The 20,990-nt window shown below is 38.1% G+C and overlaps 1 protein-coding gene across 1 annotated transcript in view; it reads left to right on the top strand.

The window, feature by feature from the left end:
* The first annotated feature begins 13,500 nt into the window (after window positions 1-13,500).
* MYOM1 (myomesin 1) overlaps window positions 13,501-20,990 on the top strand; it is a 75,617-nt gene continuing 68,127 nt past the window's right edge. The window contains exon 1 of the mRNA XM_071554743.1: window positions 13,501-13,928. Within this exon, the coding sequence (XP_071410844.1) occupies window positions 13,501-13,928 (428 nt within the window). The remainder of the gene's footprint in view (window positions 13,929-20,990) is intronic.

The raw sequence follows: 20,990 nt of genomic DNA, 5'->3' as shown, positions 1-20,990 counted from the left end.
ATTTCCCCCCCCTGTTGATTAATCACAAGGATTTTTCACAAAATCCCATTGGAATCTGAAACTTTCAAGAAATACAGCCCCTGCAAGCTAGGTAAACTAAAATTTTAATTCATAAAATGACAGAATGTGAAAATATACTTGAGCTACTCAGTTTGATCTTTCTCATGTAGATAGCTTTAATTTTCTTTGGGCTTTGGCTAGAGGAAAAGTAATGTTTAAATAAATCTTTTTTTCTGCAAAAGAAACATGGCTAAGTTTCAACACACTGCCAGGAAGTGATAAATGGTCATCAGATGTGCTCAAATTTGGACAATCTCATAGAAAATTAAACCCATCTAGTTGACAAATGTTTCCCCTCTGCTTTTACATGTAACTATAAATAGTAAACTAGGATATACCTCATATTTTCTGCTGTGCACATTTAGTCCTTAGGTTGGTATCAGCTTTATAAGACAGTGAATCACATGAACTCCAGGCTCCACATGCTTTTAACTTTGTCTAATAACTTTGAGTGTTGTGGGTTCATATTACTGTTCTAATTATTTCTATAAAGATTATGCTATTATCTGTAGGAATGTTTCTAATTAATACGAAGACTGTGTATCTATAGAGATGATAATTTTGCAGGCCATCTCTCTTGCACTATTTTTCTTTTGGCAAAGATTAGGAATCATTTCCATTGGGGTTAGCAGTCTAACGGGGCATGCAGAGTGGCACCTTTTGCAGTAAGGAGATTGTATTGCCAGTATGATAGTAGGCATTTTAGGATCATATGCTATGTGTGCCTATCCATAAAGAATACAGCCCTCTGTGTGTAGTTCTCTGAACAAGTCATGTAGCCCTGTTTAACGCACAGGGGATGAATGCTGGAGAAACCATGATTATAAGCAGTTCAGAGGCAGAAAATAGCTGGGCTAAAGAGGCTTTTCTGCTCTGTTGTCAGCTTGCTATCAGCAAGACAGATAAGGTAGTAAGGACATATGCTGATAAAATTTTTGTAATACATTTATGAGACAGATAAGGTAGTAAGGGCATATGCTGATAAAATTTTTGTAATACATTTATGAGAATAACTCAGAGACTCATGGAACGATAAAACCTAAGATGCCAGTATCATTGCATCTTCTTGAACTGGAGCAGCTAATGTTGATCACAGAATTATTTGTAGTTGAGGACCCTAGAAACAAAGACATTCTGTGACAAAAGTGCAGAATTATTAATATGAAATCCTAAACAGGTTTCAAATGGCTGTCATGCTGCCTGTGTAGCACCTTTACTATGTCAGCAGAAGAAGCCTAGGCAAAGCAAGGAGATCACCAGCCTTCCAGCTATTGCAGAGAGTTAGGCTGCAACATCTTCCTTGGCCAGAAAAGTCAATGCTGGCACTGCGTAGCAGTGGTACCACCTCCACTGAGCAAACTGAGAGACACCATGTTCAGAATAAGACATAGACATGCAGCAGCAAAGTGATTGTGACTCACAAGCTTTAAATACAAAATAGTTTGCAGATGTGCTTTGGAAACAGATCTCCATTCAGTTGTGCTACAGGGAAAAGAGAAGCCAATTACAAAAGAAAATACAGAAGCAATTATGCAGCAGGATTTTTATGTTTGGAAATTTGACTTAGATAACTGGAGTCTGAAACACATTTCCAGCACTGTATTTTCTGGTCAGTCTTGCACATATTTATTTGGTTCTTAATGTTGTATTTCCTTATTGCTCCACCTCCATGGGCAGACTGAAAAAACAAACATCACAGTGTAAAAAAGGCAGGGAGAGTATAATCCCACTGTGCTCAGACTGGTGTCAGTGCCACTCCCTGACACTATTGAAATTTGTCAGCCTTCCATCTACTTGCTCAAATTTGGACAATGGTGAATGAATCCTTAATTTCCCATGAACTCTAAGTCTGCTGTTACTAATAGGTGGCTGTTAATTAAGTGTATATGCAGCTCACCCTCTGATTGCTGTTCACAAACTGTGTACATCTTGAATAGTAGTGCCCTAATGTCTAGCCTTTCTTCCTCAAAGTATTTTGGAATTCTCAAGATGTGTCTTTCCCAGATAATCACTTTTCTTAAGTAAAATTATTTGAATTCCAAGTTCGATTTGACATTACAATCTTCTTTTTAGAACTTGTGATAAGAAGGGACTGAAACTAAACATCTTTGTGAATTGTACAGCTGGTTTCTGTTTGCTCCTTACCTCAAAATTATTTTCAGTGTAATGATACTATGCTTTTATCTGACACTTGAAAAGAAAATCTAAGAGAACAAATAAAGCATTGCCATGTTTGCTAGATATTATGAATATAATATAGCTTTCAGCAGTTTTCACTGATCTGTGCAAATAATCATGTTGTTGATTAGATAGTCTGAACTTACATTCAGAATACTGATTATACACATAATTTGGAGATGCAGTGCTCTGAAAATTAATGTAATTCAGCAATTTTAGTGAGCTGATTAAAATTTTAAAATGCCTGTTGTTGCCACAGCTCTGTGTTCTTACAATATCTGTACAGCTCAGTGCCTTCAGTGTTAAGTAAGACAAATACAGATTGCTTGTCTCTAACATTGACAGCTCTTGTGAGTGTCTTTCCCTTGCCTTTGTCCAGCATGAAGAAGTTAATCTTCTTTCATATAGGTCATTAAACTCTTGAAACCACTTCAGCTTCTGTGGATTCATATACAGGTCTTTCATAACCTATGGAAAAATGATTTCCTTGTTCTCAGGTCCACATCCTTTATTTGAACATCCAGCTGAAGACCTAGCAATGTTTCTGGATATCATAAGCTTGCTAATGTTAAAATGTTTGTGAGCCTTCAGCAATGCAACGCCAATCCTTTCTTGAACTATGTACAGAGATCTTGCAGATGTCAAGGTTTGCCTTCTTGGGAAAACCCTCCCCTCTGGGGATAGCACCCAGCTGACTGCAGGACAATCCATTCTCCTCAGAACCTTTCTCCATCTGCCTCCCTTCAAATGCTCCCAGTCCAATGATTTGAGCTTTGCCACCAATTTACCAGGATAAGGCAAAGTTTGGAAAGCAAGAATTAAGGATATGGAATGGGAGATGGAAAATTGGGCAAGTAGGTTGCAACGTTAAAATACCCTTTAAACCTTCTTTAGAGCCTGTCACTGTAAAAAATTAGTCCTTGAACTGAGGGAAAGTTTTGCAACCATAGTTAGACCCTGGAAATGTGCAATGGAGCAAAATCATTTTGCTTTGTGTCCTTGGTAAACTACTGGCTCCAGGGCTGACTTTGATGCTAACAGTTCTGAACCAGTAATGAGAATAGTAAAATACAACACTGTTTAAACTGCAGAGACTTTAAAAACAAATCTGTCATCAGACCTCCAAATGGTATGTTGTTATTGTTCCACAACTTTAAGAGTACTGACAACCTGCATGCATTAGAGTATCTGAAGGAGTTCGAACACCAGACTGTAGAGCCAGAAACATATCACAGTTTTAAAAAGTGCAAGCAGAGACTCAAACCATGATTCTGGAGGAGGACTCTGGAATTTGTGAGGATCTGTGGATGATGGTCTTGGCTCTCAGGTGTTAAAATAGTAAAGTACTAGCACAGATTTCTCAGGGAAGTGGTGCAGTCTCCATCACTGGAGGTTTTCAAGACCCAACTCAATCAAGCTGTGAAAAATTTCACAACTGACCTTGCTTTGGGCTGGAGGTTCAACAAGAGACTTAGGCCCTTTCCAACCTGAATTATTTTGTGATTTTTGTGATTCTCATTGTAGTTTTAAATTGCCTTTTAGATGCCCTGTACTGTTGGTTGATAGTAATTACTAGAAATTGTCAGCTGGACTAGCAGTATGAAAATGGAGATGTAAAACAATATGCAGATTTCTACAAACATTAAGCTTTTTAGACAGAAATAATGGCACATAAAGAGATGACAGTAAAATGTCCTCTGTCTGTCACCAGCCATCCTATCTTATGAAAATATGTGGCAAATTTGCCAGTTTTTGAAGTCTTTCACTTACACAGTAGCTTAATTTTTTTCCAAGAGGGATTTTCTCTGCTTAAGCTCAGTAATGACTTTCTTGGCAGCTGAAAATTGTTCCAAGTGCATAAATGCAATCCAATAAAGCAATAACCACTCTTTTATTTTACTTTAGACATGCTAACCAGAGTAGCTTAAAAGATTGGTCTTGTACTGCTGCAAAAAATTTAGGCTTATTAGAGAGAAGTGTGACTATAAATCAAAACTGAAGTACAGCTAGATTTAGAAATTCTGCTGGTGGTGCATCATTTTAAATAGTAATTCCCTATGGTGTAAGGAAAATTTAGAAATCAGTATTTTATGAAGTCAAGCAATACTGAGATCCTGTGAAGACCAAAATACTCATGGGAAGGAGAGGGGAAAAAAAAGAAAAAAGCAGAGGAAGAATACAGAATAACAAGACAAAAAGTTCTATAAAAGAGAAGAAATATGAACCAAAGTCGTCTTGCTGTGATATATGCAGCTGTGATGGTTGCAGACTGGGAAAATTGATGAAGGAAGCAACACCAATTACCAAGCTGACCAGCAAAATGGGAATATTTTGCCACAGACATTGGGTGAATTTTTTTCTTTGGAAACCAGAAAAAAACAGAAAGTTAGTCACATTCTCAAGGTTAATTTTTTTAATCTGGAGAATGTTTTTGTCTCGGTTTACTAGCAATGCGTGACAATTACTCATCTATGAGAGCATCCAGCAGGGTTTCTCCAGGTCATGTTTACTTAGTACTTCAGAAAAGCCAGTGGCTGCAAGAAGAGGACCCATAGGCATGGAGAAAAGCAGTTTTTCCTTCTGCAAACCATTATATTGCAGGTGGGGTTTTGTTGAGGTTCTGCATTAAATTCTTTGTCTGCTAGACTGATCTTTTCTGACTTTGAAGAAGGGACTATTAAAATAAATTTAGTTTTTATTTGCAATCCTCCTGCCTCTTTCTCATTATGGTAAAAAAATGATTCGTTATGAGGCAACATTCAGAAATATTTCTTTAAAAATCCATAATATGGGTAATGAAACCATCCAACTGTTCTTTCAAATGGAAAGGGATCCAACGTAAAACATATAAGGAATTACAGCTTAGCTGAGATGTCCATGACAGGTACTACACAGAAGAGTTTTGACACAAGAAAATAAGAACTGATGGAAAAATCCTGACTTATAAATAAAAGTTAAATAAAGTAATCTTTAAAATACAAACCAACTGGAAGATATGAGATACAATATTTTAATTCTTTTGGAAGCTCATCAGCACATGGAAGATTTTTGACAAATTACTTCAGACAGGAAGCCTGAATCTTGTATGTCTCCAGCTCCCACAGCTCTGCTGTGATTTATGCAAAGCAACAGTGATCATTATCAGAGTCAGTGCAAAAAAGAGAGCAAGAGAATGTTTTCCTCTATTGGTTTGCATATTCTGAATAAATTTGTATTACAAATGCCTGTCAAATTTACAAGCACATGTAAAATCTTTGTGCAGTTTACACACAGAGATTGAGTGGTGACAAAGCGTGGAAGAGATTCAAAGTAACTGGTGTGAAACAGTATGAAGATTTTTAATAGAAGGATTTTTAGCTCAGCTGGACGATGATTGTTTTTCAAATGATTGAAGTACTAAATGAAAAATACAGTTGATCAGTACGCAGAACAGGCAGGGCTGTACACTCAGTAGTGCTATAGCCTTTGCTTTGCACAACAAAATGGTCCCTATATCACTTGTTTCTGCCCTGCTACGTCATCTGGCAGCCTTTTAGGATCTTATTTAAGGGCTCAGAAACTGAGCTCCTGGGATAGAATCATAGACTGGTTTGGGTTGGAAGGGACCTTAAAGATCATCTTGTTCCACCCACCCTGCCATGAGCAAGGACACCTTTCACTAGACCAGGCTGTTCAGAGTCCCATCCAGCCCAGCCTTGAACACTTCCAGGCGTGGGGCCATCCACAACTTCTCTGGGCATCTTGTTCCAGTGCTCCAACACCCTCAAAGTAAAGAATTCTTTGTATATATAATCTAAACCTTCTCTCTTCAGTTTAAAGCCATTCCACCTCGTCCTATCACTACAGACCCTGGTAAAAAGTCCCTCTCTTGTAGACCCACTTTAGGTACTGGAAGGCTCTAATAAGGTGTCCCCAGAGCCTCCTCTTGGATGCTGCACTGCTTGGGGTTCCCAGCACATAAGGGGTTGTAAGACTGTACTATTTTCTTCTTACAGTATTATTGCTAATACATTACATTTTGACTTATGCAAAATATAAATACCTTATACAATCTAAGAGCCTTTTTGTCTGGGATAATAATCGGCCAGCACCACCCAACGCAAAACAATCAATGATGTTCATCACATCTAGTGAAACATTTGCACTAGTTTTGCTTCATTTCACACATAATTTATTTGCCTCTACTTTTGCATATAAAATAAACTATGAGAAATACCTTTTGTATTTAACCTTTATTTTCATGGAGAGCAACAATGGAAGGGCTAGAATCATAGACTGGCAGTGCAGGAAAAGGCAGTGTCCTCCTGATTATCCAACCCAGGCTCTATATCAGTGAGGAAAAACTCTCTGATCAGGAAAGTCTGAACGTAATTTCAATTCATATCAAGGAGACAATGGTCTTGTACTTGGTCCTTCAGGGGTGAGGCCAGACACTCAAGCTGCTCTAGGCTGCTCCTGGTCCCTTCTATTAAAAGTCTAACTCCCTGTGAAACACATAAGCTGAGAGTCATGCAAAGAATAAACAGAAAGAGACTGACTTTTACTTGGAAATTAAGACCTTCTCATGGGTGAAAGTCTTCAGTGGGTTATGAAGATGGCAGTTAAGGTATAATGGAGAGCACATTTTCCTGAATTCATCTTTTTTTCTGAAGAAAAATGAATTTTTTTTAATTGATTCAGAAAATTGGACCCAAGTTTGAAAACAAATTTCAGAAGACAACACACATGCTCAAAGCCTTTGTCCTCCAGAAAGTGTTTTGCCAGTTTTATTTAAGACACTGTGTAAGTGAAAGTGATGGACTGGGTTGTTGTGGAATTTGACTTATGCCCATAGCTACAGTATACTGTAGCACTCAAAACTTCAATGGGAAGCCTAGAAAGCTATTTTTTTCTTTCTGTCATGTCAGGTTCTACATTAATACTTCAGCTTTCCTATTCAGAAAAACAAACTGATCTTTGGCACTATGTAATTCCAGTTAGAAGAAAACAAAGTTAACACCTCCTAAGAGTCTCTCACCCAAGACCCAATGTGACTAAATACGTGTAGATACACAGTAGTGCAGATATTCTGAGACTCGCAGAGCACCAAGTGGTTTGAAATACGTACTTTGAAATTCTGATAGAAGTTAAGTGATTTGAAATTAGCTGTGGATATTCTCTCATATTAAAGCCAGATCTAAAAGTGTGTAAATTTAAGTGCAAAAATAATAAAAGAATACAAAAGATTTTGCTGTTACACTGTATCACCATTTTGTTTACAGGATAAACAGAGGCAGCACAGAATTTGAAAACTGTACTGGACTTGATAGTGCCATTATACCCATAAAACACTGAAAATGTTCTTTAGATTTTTATCTTCCACTTCTGAGCTACACAGTTTGTACTGCCATGAGAGCAGGGAAACAAGATGCTTAATTGCTTTAATTTCCCTACATTTTTCTGAATTCTTAAAAAGCAATTTGCATGTCTTTAAGACTTCTAAGATCTCAGTACAAATGACCCACTGTGAAGGAGTGGATAATGAGTTTATAATAGAATCCAGGAGTCCATCCACTGAAGCCTGTCTTGTCTAATGAAAGAATACATTATAGCCCAGAATATATAGCTCAGTGGCACTGCCATTGACATAGTTTGCTGAGCCATGATACAGTTTTTATGACTGTACAACTTCTTGCTGGCCATAATTTTTGTTCTCAGGAGCAACGACCAAAAGGACATACAGTTAATGTAGCCAAGCAGCTCCCAGTGTGGGAGATGAAGAGGACTTTGAACTTACTCCATTGTGTAACTTTAGGGAGAAGGTAGCAGCTTGCCAGGGAATAAGTAGCTAGTGGGGACAATGAAGGGATTTCATGTAGAATCAAGGCAGTCAGGTGAGGAAGAAGATACTTATGAGCCATTGCAGAGAAATGCCAGAGGCCTGCTGGCTTCATCCAGACCTCTGTCTGATGGTTACCGCATAAGGGGGTGGCCTCAGCAGGGGAGGGGGACCTGGAAAGTTCCAGTTGTGTTGCATGACGAGTGTGGTGAAAAATGGCTATAACAGAACTGAGAGATTAAAATTTCTCTCAGTGCAAAGGAACAAAATAAAATGGACTATTCACTTTTAAAGTTAAATTTACAGTGCAGAGCAAAATTTATCTTTACAATGAAGTCACAGTGCATTCCACCTATTTTCTATGGAAAAAAAGGATCTTGGATCTCAGAAATTATTCTGATGTTCAGCCACAGTGATTGCCCATTTCTGTGCTCTCAGGCACGTGGTGTGACTCTTGGGGATGGTCTTGTGTGTGCGGGAACTGGACTTGTGAGTCCCTTCCAACTCAGCATATTTTGTGATTCTATGAAAGAAGACAAGCCCATTTAATTATTTCTAGAGGTAACAGTGTTTAATTTAGAAACAAAAAGTTGGATCTTAGAGCTGCATTGTTTATACCTACTTAAATGCCTCATAAGGTCATGTTCTTAATTTAGTATTTCATCTTAAAAAAGGTGATAAAAAAGTAACACTTTGTCAACAGAACAAATTAAATACATTTTCATTGAATTGTAACACACTGTATGCTTTTATAGAGTCTTGCTAGATTGTCATTAAAATGAAATATCTATATTGCATACTGTGGCTTGGCATTAAGGAAAAAAGGAACTAATAAAATATTCGTATTCTTGTACCATGGCAAAGGTCAATACAGGAACTGGTCTTTCCTAGTTTCTGGTTTATGACACAATATTTTTTTCTCCCCTAAATCTGGTTTAAATAAGGAAAAAAGTTCCTAGAAATATTTTTGAATTGTAATTCTGGTTTTACACAGAATTTAGTGGAGATTCTTCAAAGGGAGAACTGCAAGTTTGAAGCTGCTGTCATCATGTCTTTGCACAGAGATAGTACAGGGTATCAGTGTCTGGCTCTGTCTCTCTCCCTTTTCGATGCTATATTTATAGCACCCCCTGGCCATAAAAGGTCTGGACTGGGGCTCTGACATTCCACTGACTGCAGGCATTATTTTTGTTCTGGACCTTGAAGTCCAGTCCTTACCCGTTGTCCTAACTACCTCTTTCCTTGCTGGCTTCATTGTTGCTGTATTTTTGTGCTATTCATCCACTTGAGAGCTATTCCATTTGCTGCCATTCTTTTGTGTCCTGGTAAGTGTTTCTTTTTGCCAGAAGGCTTTATGTATTCAATTATTTTTAATCTGAATTTGTAATGCTGAGTTGATAGTAGGTCCCTGTATTCTTCTTAGCTCAGCAGTTAGTTGAGGGACTTGGGGACATGAATTGAAGATACCTGAGGATTCAGCTGTGAAACAGAGCAAAGTAGTGCAAGGGCTTTTTTATTATTCCTCAGCTATTATTGCATATTGTCCCGGTACTCTCAAATGAAGCATGAGTTACAGAGATACAGGAGGAGTTTGTCATGTAATCTCCTCAGGGCTTACAGGAGGTGTAAATAACCTAGATATTTTATAGTTGCATAGGATGTCTTGTGATTTGTAAAGTCATTGACTGAGCTAAAGGAAATGTTTTCTTTTTTTTTCCTACTTAGAAGAATTTCACTGATTCATGGAGTAGATCTGTAAAGAATTACATGTAAACAGCGCAATAGGTGATGCAAATAAAATCACTTCCTTTAAGGTGTAGCTGCAACCTATGGACAAGTACAGAACTGTCTGTCTGCTCATAGTCATTTAAAAAATTTAGTTGAACAGCTGCTAACATATAGCTCCAAAAACTGCATATTCATCTAACTATGGCCACTAATATTTTTAGGCCAAGCTCTGCAGTGATGAAATGCTACACAGATCTTGAGAGGGAGTGTTGCCCTCACACTGAAGGGGGCTGGTTAATGGATGCAGACAAAGTGTGTGCAGGTAGCATGGATTTTATAAAATTCAAGAGATGGGAGTCAATCAGATAATCCGACAGTGCTCCAAATAGTAGCAAAATCCTTAGAAGGTTCTGAGTTTATTGTCGTCTCTGATAGTGTCAGTCTACTGTATCTGATCAGACTAGTGTAACTAACTTATTCTGACCTATGAGCAAACCTTGATGTTTCAGAGAAAATATCAAACATCATTCATCGTGTGAAAAAAAGACCTAAAAAAGGAGTTTCCTCTTATATCATGTGAGTCAGTGTTGGTCTTTGATTTGAATCAGAAGAGATGACTTTGTGCTCAGACCCTGCCTTACTGCCTTAGTTCTTACTCCTATCATAGACTCTTAATCCTGAGGACAGTGAGGTCCAGACCTAAAGTAAAAAATATTTCATGGAGGATCAAGGACACCACACGACAATCAGTATGATTTAGGTAGAATCCCCGTATTAACACACTGCAAACGGTTCATATAGCATTAAGGCTACATGCTAATTGGCTAAATTGAATCTCACACCATTAAACTACAATTCTAATTGGTTATAGTCCATATCTCACAAGTCCAGTGTTTTGATGAAAACATCCTGACTTGTCCCAGGTGAATCTCCAGCGTTCTGTGAGAAAGTCTGAGGAGTTACTGTGTGAACTCCTGAGGAGTGTTTTCTCCCTACCACTCCGCAGCAGCTGTGTCTTTGATCATTCTTTGCTGGTAGCTGTCCATACAGACCTGAATTGTTCACATTTCATTTCTCTGTACCTACACAGACCTTATAAGTTTGGAACAAAAAGGTTTAGTTTGTAGATTTTAGCTTGTTCTTTTGCTCTGATAACATGTAAATGAAATGCCTCATTTAACTTCTTAATGGGCAACAAATGCAGAGCTTTATGCTTTTAGATCCCCTTCCTTACTTTGAAGCCTGGAAGGTTATGGGAATTCCTGAGCAAGAGGACTGAATGGCTTTAGCATTGTGCTTGTTGTATGAATGAAGCCAGCCAATGCTGCAAATAAAGCTGGTGAAGACAGAGGGAGACAACTGTAGTATTCTGCATAAGGAAAACAGGATGTTCTTATGTTCCTTCCCTTTCAGTGCAAGACAATACTAATCTGTATATGCTTTAACATTGGTCAGTGGAGATCATAAAACTTGCAAATCCTAAACCTAGCTCTGGAGAACTGGGAGAGAAAGCTGTGAAGAAAAATAAAGAAAAAAATATTTTGAAGCTGGGGAAATTAAGAGAAATTACATACTAGTGGTAGCTAACAAAGTGAAATAAATAACAACATAAACTATTGACAGATATTAGAAACAAGGATACTAGACAGAATAATTGCATTCTTTTAGACTGACATGAAAAAATAGCCAGCATGAAGAATAAAGGGATTAAAAAGGAACATCATTTTTTGCCATAGAGAACAATGAGGTAGCACTTTCCCATTCCTCCCCATTCCTTAGATAAAAACAAAAGAAATATATAAACTGGTCTCCTTGAAGTCACAGTTTCTCTATGTTGAGGCTATAATCAATTTCTTTTACATAAAGACTTCTGATTGAGTTTCTTGCTTGTTGACTTTCTGCAAACAAATTATCTATGCTGTTATACAACAAGCAACTCTGGTGAGAGACCTCTGCAAGTTTACCTCTTTGTTGGTTTAGTGTTTTTTTGTTTGGTTTGTTTGTTTTTTCTTTTATTTGGTTGGTTGGGTTTTTTTGGTTTTGTTTTTCATAATTTGTCTTGGTTATGGTGAGTACCTGAGCAGTTACCAAAGAGAATAGTTTACAATTCATTGACTTGCCATCAGAACTAAATACTAAATAAAAAGCCAAGGACTGAAACACAGAAAGCAAAAAGACCAGGGAAAAAAATAAAAGAATATTCTGACCTGGAAGAGATTCACAAGCATCACTGAAGTCCAGCTTCTGGCCCTGCACAGGACAGCCCCACTCAATTTTCATTGTGATTGCTCTCCAGTTCTGTAAGTGTATTTTATGTCAAAACATTAGATTGTTTTTCATTGACATGAACACAAAAAGAAGCAGAACAAGTCTCCTATTGTTGTGATTAATAATAAAAACCCCAATAACAAACAGCTCTCACCATTTTTTTTTTGGATCTTTTTAAATTCTTCTAAACATTCCTCATTGTAGCTCATTTATATTAATAATCAGGTACCTTTTCAGGGACACTCCTAGCTATGTTATAAGCCTAAAAAAAAGAGAAAGAAAGATTATCATATGGATTAGTAGAGGCAAGCTTGCATGTCAAAGAAGGAAAAGTCAGTTTTAACAGTAAAATAAAACAAAAGCAAAATAAAGACTGAATTGCTAGCTTAAAAATTAATAAACAAGGGAAATATTTTTGCATTCAACCCTCATCCCACTTTGAGAAGGGAACTACCTCTCACCTCATCAAATTTCCTACTACAAGTGACTGCAAAACAATCTACTGGTGACTGTGCAGACTGAAACTTAGATGGGGCTATTGTGTGGAGAAAGTTTCCTCACAATCATGAACATGACAGTCAAGGTTAAAAAAAGGGTCATTTGGATTGAGGAGCATGATACTATTTTATGCATTGCATACAGACTGTATCCCTGATTAAACTGTAAAAGTATGATAAGCCATTTTAAATTGAACCCTGGTATCACATACAAAATAATGAATATAATGCACATTTACAGAATAACTGACATTCTTCTCAATCATAATGTTTGCATTCACTATTAAAATATTAAACGAAATATTAAATTCAATCTGAAAATGGGACTAAAGATTAATGAAATGTTCATATGTTTTTATTTCAGCCTATGTAACATGGTTGGAATTGCTTATGTCCTTTAAAATAATTTATTACTTTATTATCTGTGTTGTAATTGCACAAAATTATTTACACTATCTCTGAAGAAGCTAGGCACATAAAGTTTCATTAGTTTGCAGTAATGTGTGGAGAAGTTGAGCACTTAAATCTTGGATAGTTTGCAGTAACAGGGGCACCAGCTATGAATGAATGGACACAAGAATGCAAAGGTTTCTGGTCATGATGGATGACATATGAGCATCTTGAAACTTAAATATGAATCTATCTGAAAGTTGGTTACATCATCAAAAGATAAAGTTCATTGCAGTTGATTTTTTAAGTTCTGTGTTAGTTTGTATGAAGTTATGTGTATTTGTATGCAAACTGAGGAGTTTCCATGAAAACTTGGTTGTAATAATGCCAAGGTCATGGGTTCAATCCCCTCTGTGGGCCATTGACTTAAGAGTTGGACTCGATGATCCTTGTGGGTCCCTTCCAACTCAGAACAGTCTGATTCTGTGATTCCTTTTCAGACATCATCCTGTTTATTTACATTCAGAAGTGTGCAGTGAAAACCAAACTTAGGAGGCACCCATGATGTCTTTACCTTTCTACCAAAGACACCATGAGCACTATGACCGTGCGTACCGCCATAAAGCACTGTCGTCCACTGTAAGCCAGTACCAAAAGGAAACAAAGAGCAAATCTGCTGTCTATGCTCAAGGATCCACAGCTTACGCCAGGGGCTCCGCAGCCCGCCACCATGCATCTGCAGCAGGCTTCAGCCTCGACACCTCAGGAGCATATAGTCATGGCTCTTCAGCCTATGACCTCGAGTCAGCAGCCTACAGCTATGGATCCACAGCCTATGACCACTCTGCTGCACAGAGTAAAAGATCTGCTGCCTACAGTCTTGACACTGAATCCCTCAGCAGGAGCTCAGCTGCCTACAGCCATTCATCTGAATCCATCAACAAGCTTGCTGCAGCCTACAGGTTGGGATCTGAATCCTACAGTTTGGGGTAAGTAGATCAATCTTTGAAACAGCATTCCAGTACAAAAATGTCCAGTCACCTCCCATTGAAATCAATGGCAAAACTCTCCTCCTCTTCCACATAAATTGTCTCTCCAACTCAATGTTAATGTATTTTCCTGCTGTGTTTTTTTCATTTGGATTTGACAATAGGAAGGACTATGATCAGTTTAGTTTGTTGGACTAATTCATGTGTGATGGTTGGACTAGTATAAGAAGAGCACTGGCAATGGTGATGTGGCTGAATAATGACATGTTCAAGGTCCAAACTGATTGGGCATGAGCCACCTCTCCTTCCAAGTTGTTTAGCCATATAAGTACAGCTGAATTTAATATGAAGAGCTGAGATAGCTTTTGGGTTGAAACTGTCTCTTATCTGGCCAGGTTGGAGCATTAAAAGGTCGTAAAGTTGTTCATACAAGTTTGAGCTGACATGTCCATGTATCATTATTTCTTCTTTGCCCTAATGGTTTCACTTTTATGCTGATTGATTCAAGAAATTGAGATTTTTGCACTGTATATTTGTTGAGGCATACTATTTCCAAAGTAGGAATACATTGAGGTGTCCTTGCACAAGAAGGGTAGCTACAGGGTTTTTTGTTTATTTAAGGTAATAGATATTGCACAAGCAATTACATTACCATAGTATTTTTTATATTGTAGCCTCATGTTATTTGTATGCATGTATTTTGGAGATTTACAGAAATTAGGGGAGTCTTAAAGTCAGGTTAGAGCAGATGTTAGCAATAGAAGAAATGATCAACAAATTATAGCCCAAAACATCTGCTTACTGTTATATTAACATAAAATGTAGAGTATCATTAGCAGAACTGACAAAGACTTGTCTACCAGAAAATTTAAATTTTGAAAACTCTATATCCACAAAGGATTGTGGAATTTTGGCCAAAACCACTGAGGGAATGACTACCTGTACCACAGCAAACAATATCTTGTGATTACCATTTGGCTTTCAGAAAGTTCAGGGTCAAATCTCCATTTTCCAGTGTTTGTTCAGGAGTGTGAACCTCAGCTGTTACAGCCTAGATGAGTGACTTTACCTGACTCCTCACCACAGGAAAGACATTGAGTTACTGGAGGATGTCCAAAGAAGGGTAGTGAAGCTGGTGAAGGGTCTGGACTTAAATTCTGTGAGGAGCAGCTGAGGGAGCTGGGGTTGTTTATCCTGAAGAAGAGGAGACTCAGGCAAGACCTTTTCACTCTCTACAACTACCTGAAAGGAGGTTGTAGTGAGGTGGCAATTGGTCTCTTGTCCCAGGCAACAAGAGACAGGACAAGAGGAAATGGCCTCAAGTTGCACTAGAGACAGTTTAGACTGGATATTAAGAAACATTTCTTCACTGAAAGGGTGGTTCAGCTTTGGAATAGAATGCCCAAGGAAATGGAGGAATCATCATCCGTGGAAGTGTTCAGAAAATGTGTGGTTCTGGAACTTAGGGGCATGGCTCAGTGGTGGGCTCATCTATGCTGGGTTAATGGTTGGATATGATGATCTTAGAGGTTTTAATGACTCTAGGATGCTTTAACTGACTGTCTTGGCTGGGTAACATCCAGTCTTTGCTGTTGAAACTATTTCACTTGTGCAGATAATAAATCACTGAGTGAAGCAGTGAGGATCTCAATTATAATCTGCTGGCGAAGGCAAGAAAACTGGAGGTGCTGGGACTGACTGAGCGTTATGCTTCCAAAGAGAGTTGGGTAGGGGAAGATATCCCAAATTTCTGCAGTGATGCAGCTGTGCCTGCATTCTGTTGCTGACCTTAACCCAAAGTTTTCTTCTTCTTACAGAAAAGATTCTCATATAAAATAGGAACATTACCTGAAGTTGTAAAAAATGATTGTTAAAAAAAGCTGTTTCTGAGTCCCAATTACAAGCACTTCAGTTGTCATAAGAGTTTCTTCTGAAACCTGTATCTGATCACTAAGAAGAACTAATGTCAGCAAAGTAATATTAAAGGAGATGAAATTGCTTATTTGGGAGAGAACTTAGAATGTTTCCAGTTTTCCTTAGGTTTTGTGCAAGATAATAGCTTTTGGTTTAATATAGTATATTTGGATATATACTACTCTGTAGTACAAGAGTTGCCAATAATTTGATAGACTATCCTCGTAATCAGAGATAAGAATGTCTCAGCTGTAACTTCTTTTTTTTTCTGTGGTCCTGTCATTGTGTTGGAGGTTTGAGAAACAGATTGCTGCTATATAAGACAAGGACTCTGAAGATTAGACAGACACGATTCAAATCTTTCTTATGCAAAACTTAACATATGAGAGAATGTTTCTGAATAAAAATCTCAGTATTTAACAGGGTTTTATGGTTAATATGGCCTCCGTTGGTATTTATTTTGTTTTTGCAGCCCATTTTCCTGCAATTTACAAGAGATGAAGTGGAAAAAATAATGTGACTCTACAGTTAAATATAGTACCAATTTGAAGTAACTCTTTCCAAGTTTGTAGTATCTTCCCCAGATAGCCAAAAACACTTCAAGGGGTAATGTGTAAACAAAAAATGTTACTGAAATAAACTGGACAAAGCAAAAACTTCTTGCTTTCACCCCAATGGTGTAGGGGGAAAAAAAAGAAATGAATCTTCAAATTCTTTCAATTTTCAAAAAGTAGAAAGGGCCTTGAATTGATATGCTGTGTCTAAATGACTTCATGGTATGTTTGAAACCAGAACGGACACACGAATCCTAATCTAGACAAAATTTTTCAGCTAACAATTGAATATTGCATATCACTAGATATTAATATCAAAGATACATTTATGTATAATGGATATAGTTTTGCAGATAAACACCAGTAAGCCCAACAGGAAAATTCAAATACTAAGCTTTTTTTCAGGTCACTTCTTATTTTTATTTAAAGTAGCCTCTGCTAAACTTCAGTATTCTTGCAAAATTTAAGTTGTGTCCTTTTTGATAGTCACCGTATAGAAGAGTGTTCATGAAGCAACAGTGTTGACATGCAGTTAGTGCTATGTGAGGAATTTATCATGGGGAAAATAGTGGAGAAGGACTAGGGACTAGGTAATTTGCAAGACCTTGACCTGGACCCAACTCTCTGGCATTGAAGTCTTGCTCAAGTGGAAAGCATGTCCAGAGCCTGGACATAGCTTGAAGGAGCCACAGCTTGCTTTTTCATGGGGAGAAAATATTTCTGTGTGCAAGTGGCCTGTCCTTCCCCACATTTCAAGTCTTCACACCACAACATCTTGAAGAAGTAAAAGGAGAAAAATGAAAACTCTCAAAATCAAGAGCAACCACGGAAGTTTGCAGCTCTGCTGGTTACAGTTTGCCAAAGCTGCAAACCCCTGGGCTCCTATAAGAAGGTGTGTCTCACTGTGTAAAGGTTGTCCCTTCCCACCCAGACTTCCCCACCACCTCATGGGGCTGTTTGTAGCCAGATGGTTGCATGTATTTTGCAGGTGAAGCAAAACAGCAAAGAAGGTGTGCTATAATTAAGGTAAACCAAGCAGACAGAGGAGAATTAATTGGACTGCCAGACAGTGAATGTTCTTCTGAGCAATACTGTAACCAGGATTGCAACAGGGCTGAGTAAATAATACACTTCAGAAACATGAGAAGACTGTGATCTTGGCACTACTCATCCTTTGGTTTATTATAGGTGAGGGTTAAGAGGGTGGCTTCCAGACGTCATAGCCAAGCGTGGAAATTGTTTTAATGAGACCTGCTATGTGGAAACAATTACCCTTCAAGTAAAATTTTTATGGAAACCATGTTAGGGAACAGCATGGTTGGTGCCAGCAACTTAACTATTCCTGTCAGCAACTTAAAGTGAATATAGTCACTGGAGAGCACCTCTCATTTTTAGAGGCTCTTTTAAAGAGCTCTTCTCTGAAAATCCTCTTTTTTTTTTTCCTTTCCCATAAATGGGTTTGCCAATCCACTATCTTCTCTTTAAAATGAGTGAATTAAAGCACTGAGTATTGGAAAAGAATCATCTGATAGAAAGAGAGCCTGGAAAATGCCTCTTGGCATCCTTCAGCAGGTACAGGTGATGCAGACATTGTGCGTACCACCATCCCTTTCTGCTGTCAGAATAAAGTGAGAGAGAGATGTAGCAAAAGTATGCTATGGACATGATTTTGTAGAGGTGTAAAAGAGCTTACAGGTGCATTTTCATGTAGGAGTGAAATAACTATGGAATAGGGTGTTGTGGTCTCCTCCCAGAATACAGTTCTACATCTATTGGGTGCAAATTGTCTTTGTGCAGGGTGGGAATCCTGTCTCTTCAGGCACAGAAACAAGGACAGTGACAACATATTGTCTGTCTGAGAATAAGAAATCAAAACAAAACACCTGTGTGGTAGCTTCAGAGACTCTGCACAGTGTTGCTGTCTTTAGTGCCTCTGTTGGACTAGGGGGGAAAGCTAATAGCATCTGTTTTTTGCATCTCTGCAGCACAGTGCCTGTGCCTTTAGCATTTACAACTCAGTGACTTTGCTGAGAGAGTAGAAAAATTTTAACATGCCAAAAAACTTCAAGAAATGAGGACAGTAGGCTTGGGTCACCAACCTTGATAAGGCAGTACAGATAGTATCTGGACTGGAAAAAAATATACGTATGCTAGCTGGGCATATCAAATGAGGCTGAAAGATGTTAAAAGGTCATCGTGCTGTTCCTCCCTATGAAACTAGAGAGCACTGATACCCTGCTCCTTCTTCTCCAGGGAGATTCTGTTCCACATATCAGGTAAAAGGTTGGAACATTTTAAAATAAAGGGCAAGATTTTAGAATCTGGTTCAAGGCAGCCTTTAGGCCACCTAAATAATGGTTGTAGACAGGGTTTGGGTTTTGTGTTGTACAGTACAAAATAGTAATAACACAAAAGGAAAACAGGAAAATAAACCTCATGATAGTGTTTAATTTGTTTTCCCACACAAAGAGCTCAATTTGAATATGCATTTCTACTAGCCTTCATATATCTCTGACTTATCAGAAGCAAATTATAGAATTTGGAAAGATGAAGCATTTTCTGCTGCTTCAAATTTATTCATCTCAGCTCTTGGCTTATGCAGTGTAATTCTATAGTAGATTTTGGAGTGACTCTGAATATCTCTTTGAAAACACCCTCAGATGGGTGCTCTGGTATGGCCATGGAGCAGTTAGAAACTTAGGAACAGTTGTGAAAGAAAGCAAAAATAAAACAGAGAGCATATTGTATCAGTGTGTTAATCCAAGGTGTGATGGTAGCTGAACTACTAGGTGCAGTTCTGATCATCTTATCCCAAAATGTGCAGTCTGAAACTAGAAAAGGGTCAGATATCTGCAAAGAAGGTAGTGGGAGGTATAAAACACCTTTTGGGAGAAAGTAGGACACAGGGCTCTTACTTAGGAAGGAAGCAAATGTGTTGATGTGCAGAGAGCAAAAAAACAATTCTTCACACTGCACGATGTGTAAGCACAGAAGAGATTAAAAGGTGGCAGATTAAAAAAGATTCAAAAGAAAGTGCCATTTTCATAAGATTGTAAGCTCACTGTTACAGCCAGAATGCAACCTCTGGCTCAGGATGTCCCTAGATCTTTACTTGAAAGAAAAAGGACTTATCAAGGGACTTGTCTCCACATAAACTTCCTTTTTACCCATTCTTGACCAGGAACAGGTAACTGGTCTACAAGAAGCACAACTGGCAATATTCAATGAAACACTTTTCAGCTGTGTCTTCTTTAGTCCAGATCAACATTCTGCAAGAGCAAATGACTGAAGTAAGTTGATTGGAGTGTTGTGTTAGCAGTCTGAGAATAGCAGTCAATTACAGGATCCACATGGATCCATTATTCAGCTCTCAGTTATCATATACACTTCGGATAGCTGAGTGCTCTCTCTTCTCTGCCACTCCAAAGTATTGCTCTTAGAAGACAGCACAATGAGTCTTACTTCAGCTGCCACTTCCAGGGAAAGAGGAAGAGAGAAAAAGGCATCTGGAAAGGTGCTTTTCTGTTTCTAAGACCATATACACAAGAACCAACCAAGGGATGCCACAATATGAAGGATCCAGGAGTAACAACCCAGAAAATAATCAGGTGGCTGCAGCAAAAGTGCCTCAAAAAAGAGACATGGTTTAGCAAACTCAGAAGAGAGTGGGAATCAGCTGGGCATGTATGGTGTTTTATACCTCAATAAAAGTCTCAGGTCCATTTCTGTTTCTCAGGCTCTGTTGTATGGCATTAATCTGAAGGATTTGGGAGATATTTCCATGAAGTGAGCTGTGAAAGGCATAAAAAATGAAGGCGAGATATTCAGCTTCAAACACATGGAGTGTTTGAGTGAAAAAACAACTATCAAACAAATAGAACCAACAGGATTTTATTGTTTTCTTTTCAAATAATTTTGGAGAGTTTTAAGTGAAAAATAGGAAATCTCTCCTATCATATAGGAAAGACATCAATGCCTAGCAGGGAGTGATGGGAACTCCTGTGTATCCTCCCCCTTAATTCCTTACATGAGTGCATAATCTGGACCTTAAATGAAAGCTAAACAGCCAACAAGGCCAAACTCTCCTTTAGGAACTAAGCACTAGTCTGGATCTAACAGTGCTGTAAAAGCGTGAGCTGAAGTTTTTATTACATTTCAACTACTTTTATGAAAATAGAAACTTCTTGACATTTTAACCTAAGTTCACATGGTACTGTGATCTTTCTTGGTCTAGAAACAACCAGGAATCAAGCAGCCTTCTAAAAAGTCCAGTCTAAAGCCCTGAGGAAATCTGATGGAGGTCAGTGACAAAATTCCAGTTTTGTCCCATTTTAAAATAGGACAGCAATAAAAGTTACCTGCTAAGTAAAGAACTGCAGCTCCTTACAGACTATAGTTCAATTATGAAAAGTAATGAATTTATGTTTCACATCATTTATTTGATGATGAGTTCTCCCAATAAATTTGTGGTTTGCCGTAGTTACCATACTACATCGCTGTCCAACCCAGGAGTGAGGCCTTTGCATATCCTGTTTCACTGTGTCTTTTCCTTTTTACTGTACTCTGTCTGGACTGTCCCCAAGTGTTTTCTCCT

Source organism: Pithys albifrons, chromosome 4 (genome assembly GCF_047495875.1).
Source record: "Pithys albifrons albifrons isolate INPA30051 chromosome 4, PitAlb_v1, whole genome shotgun sequence".
Lineage (NCBI taxonomy): Eukaryota > Metazoa > Chordata > Aves > Passeriformes > Thamnophilidae > Pithys > Pithys albifrons.
Note: the sequence above shows the minus strand (reverse complement) of the source record. Positions and strands in the feature narration are given on the sequence as shown.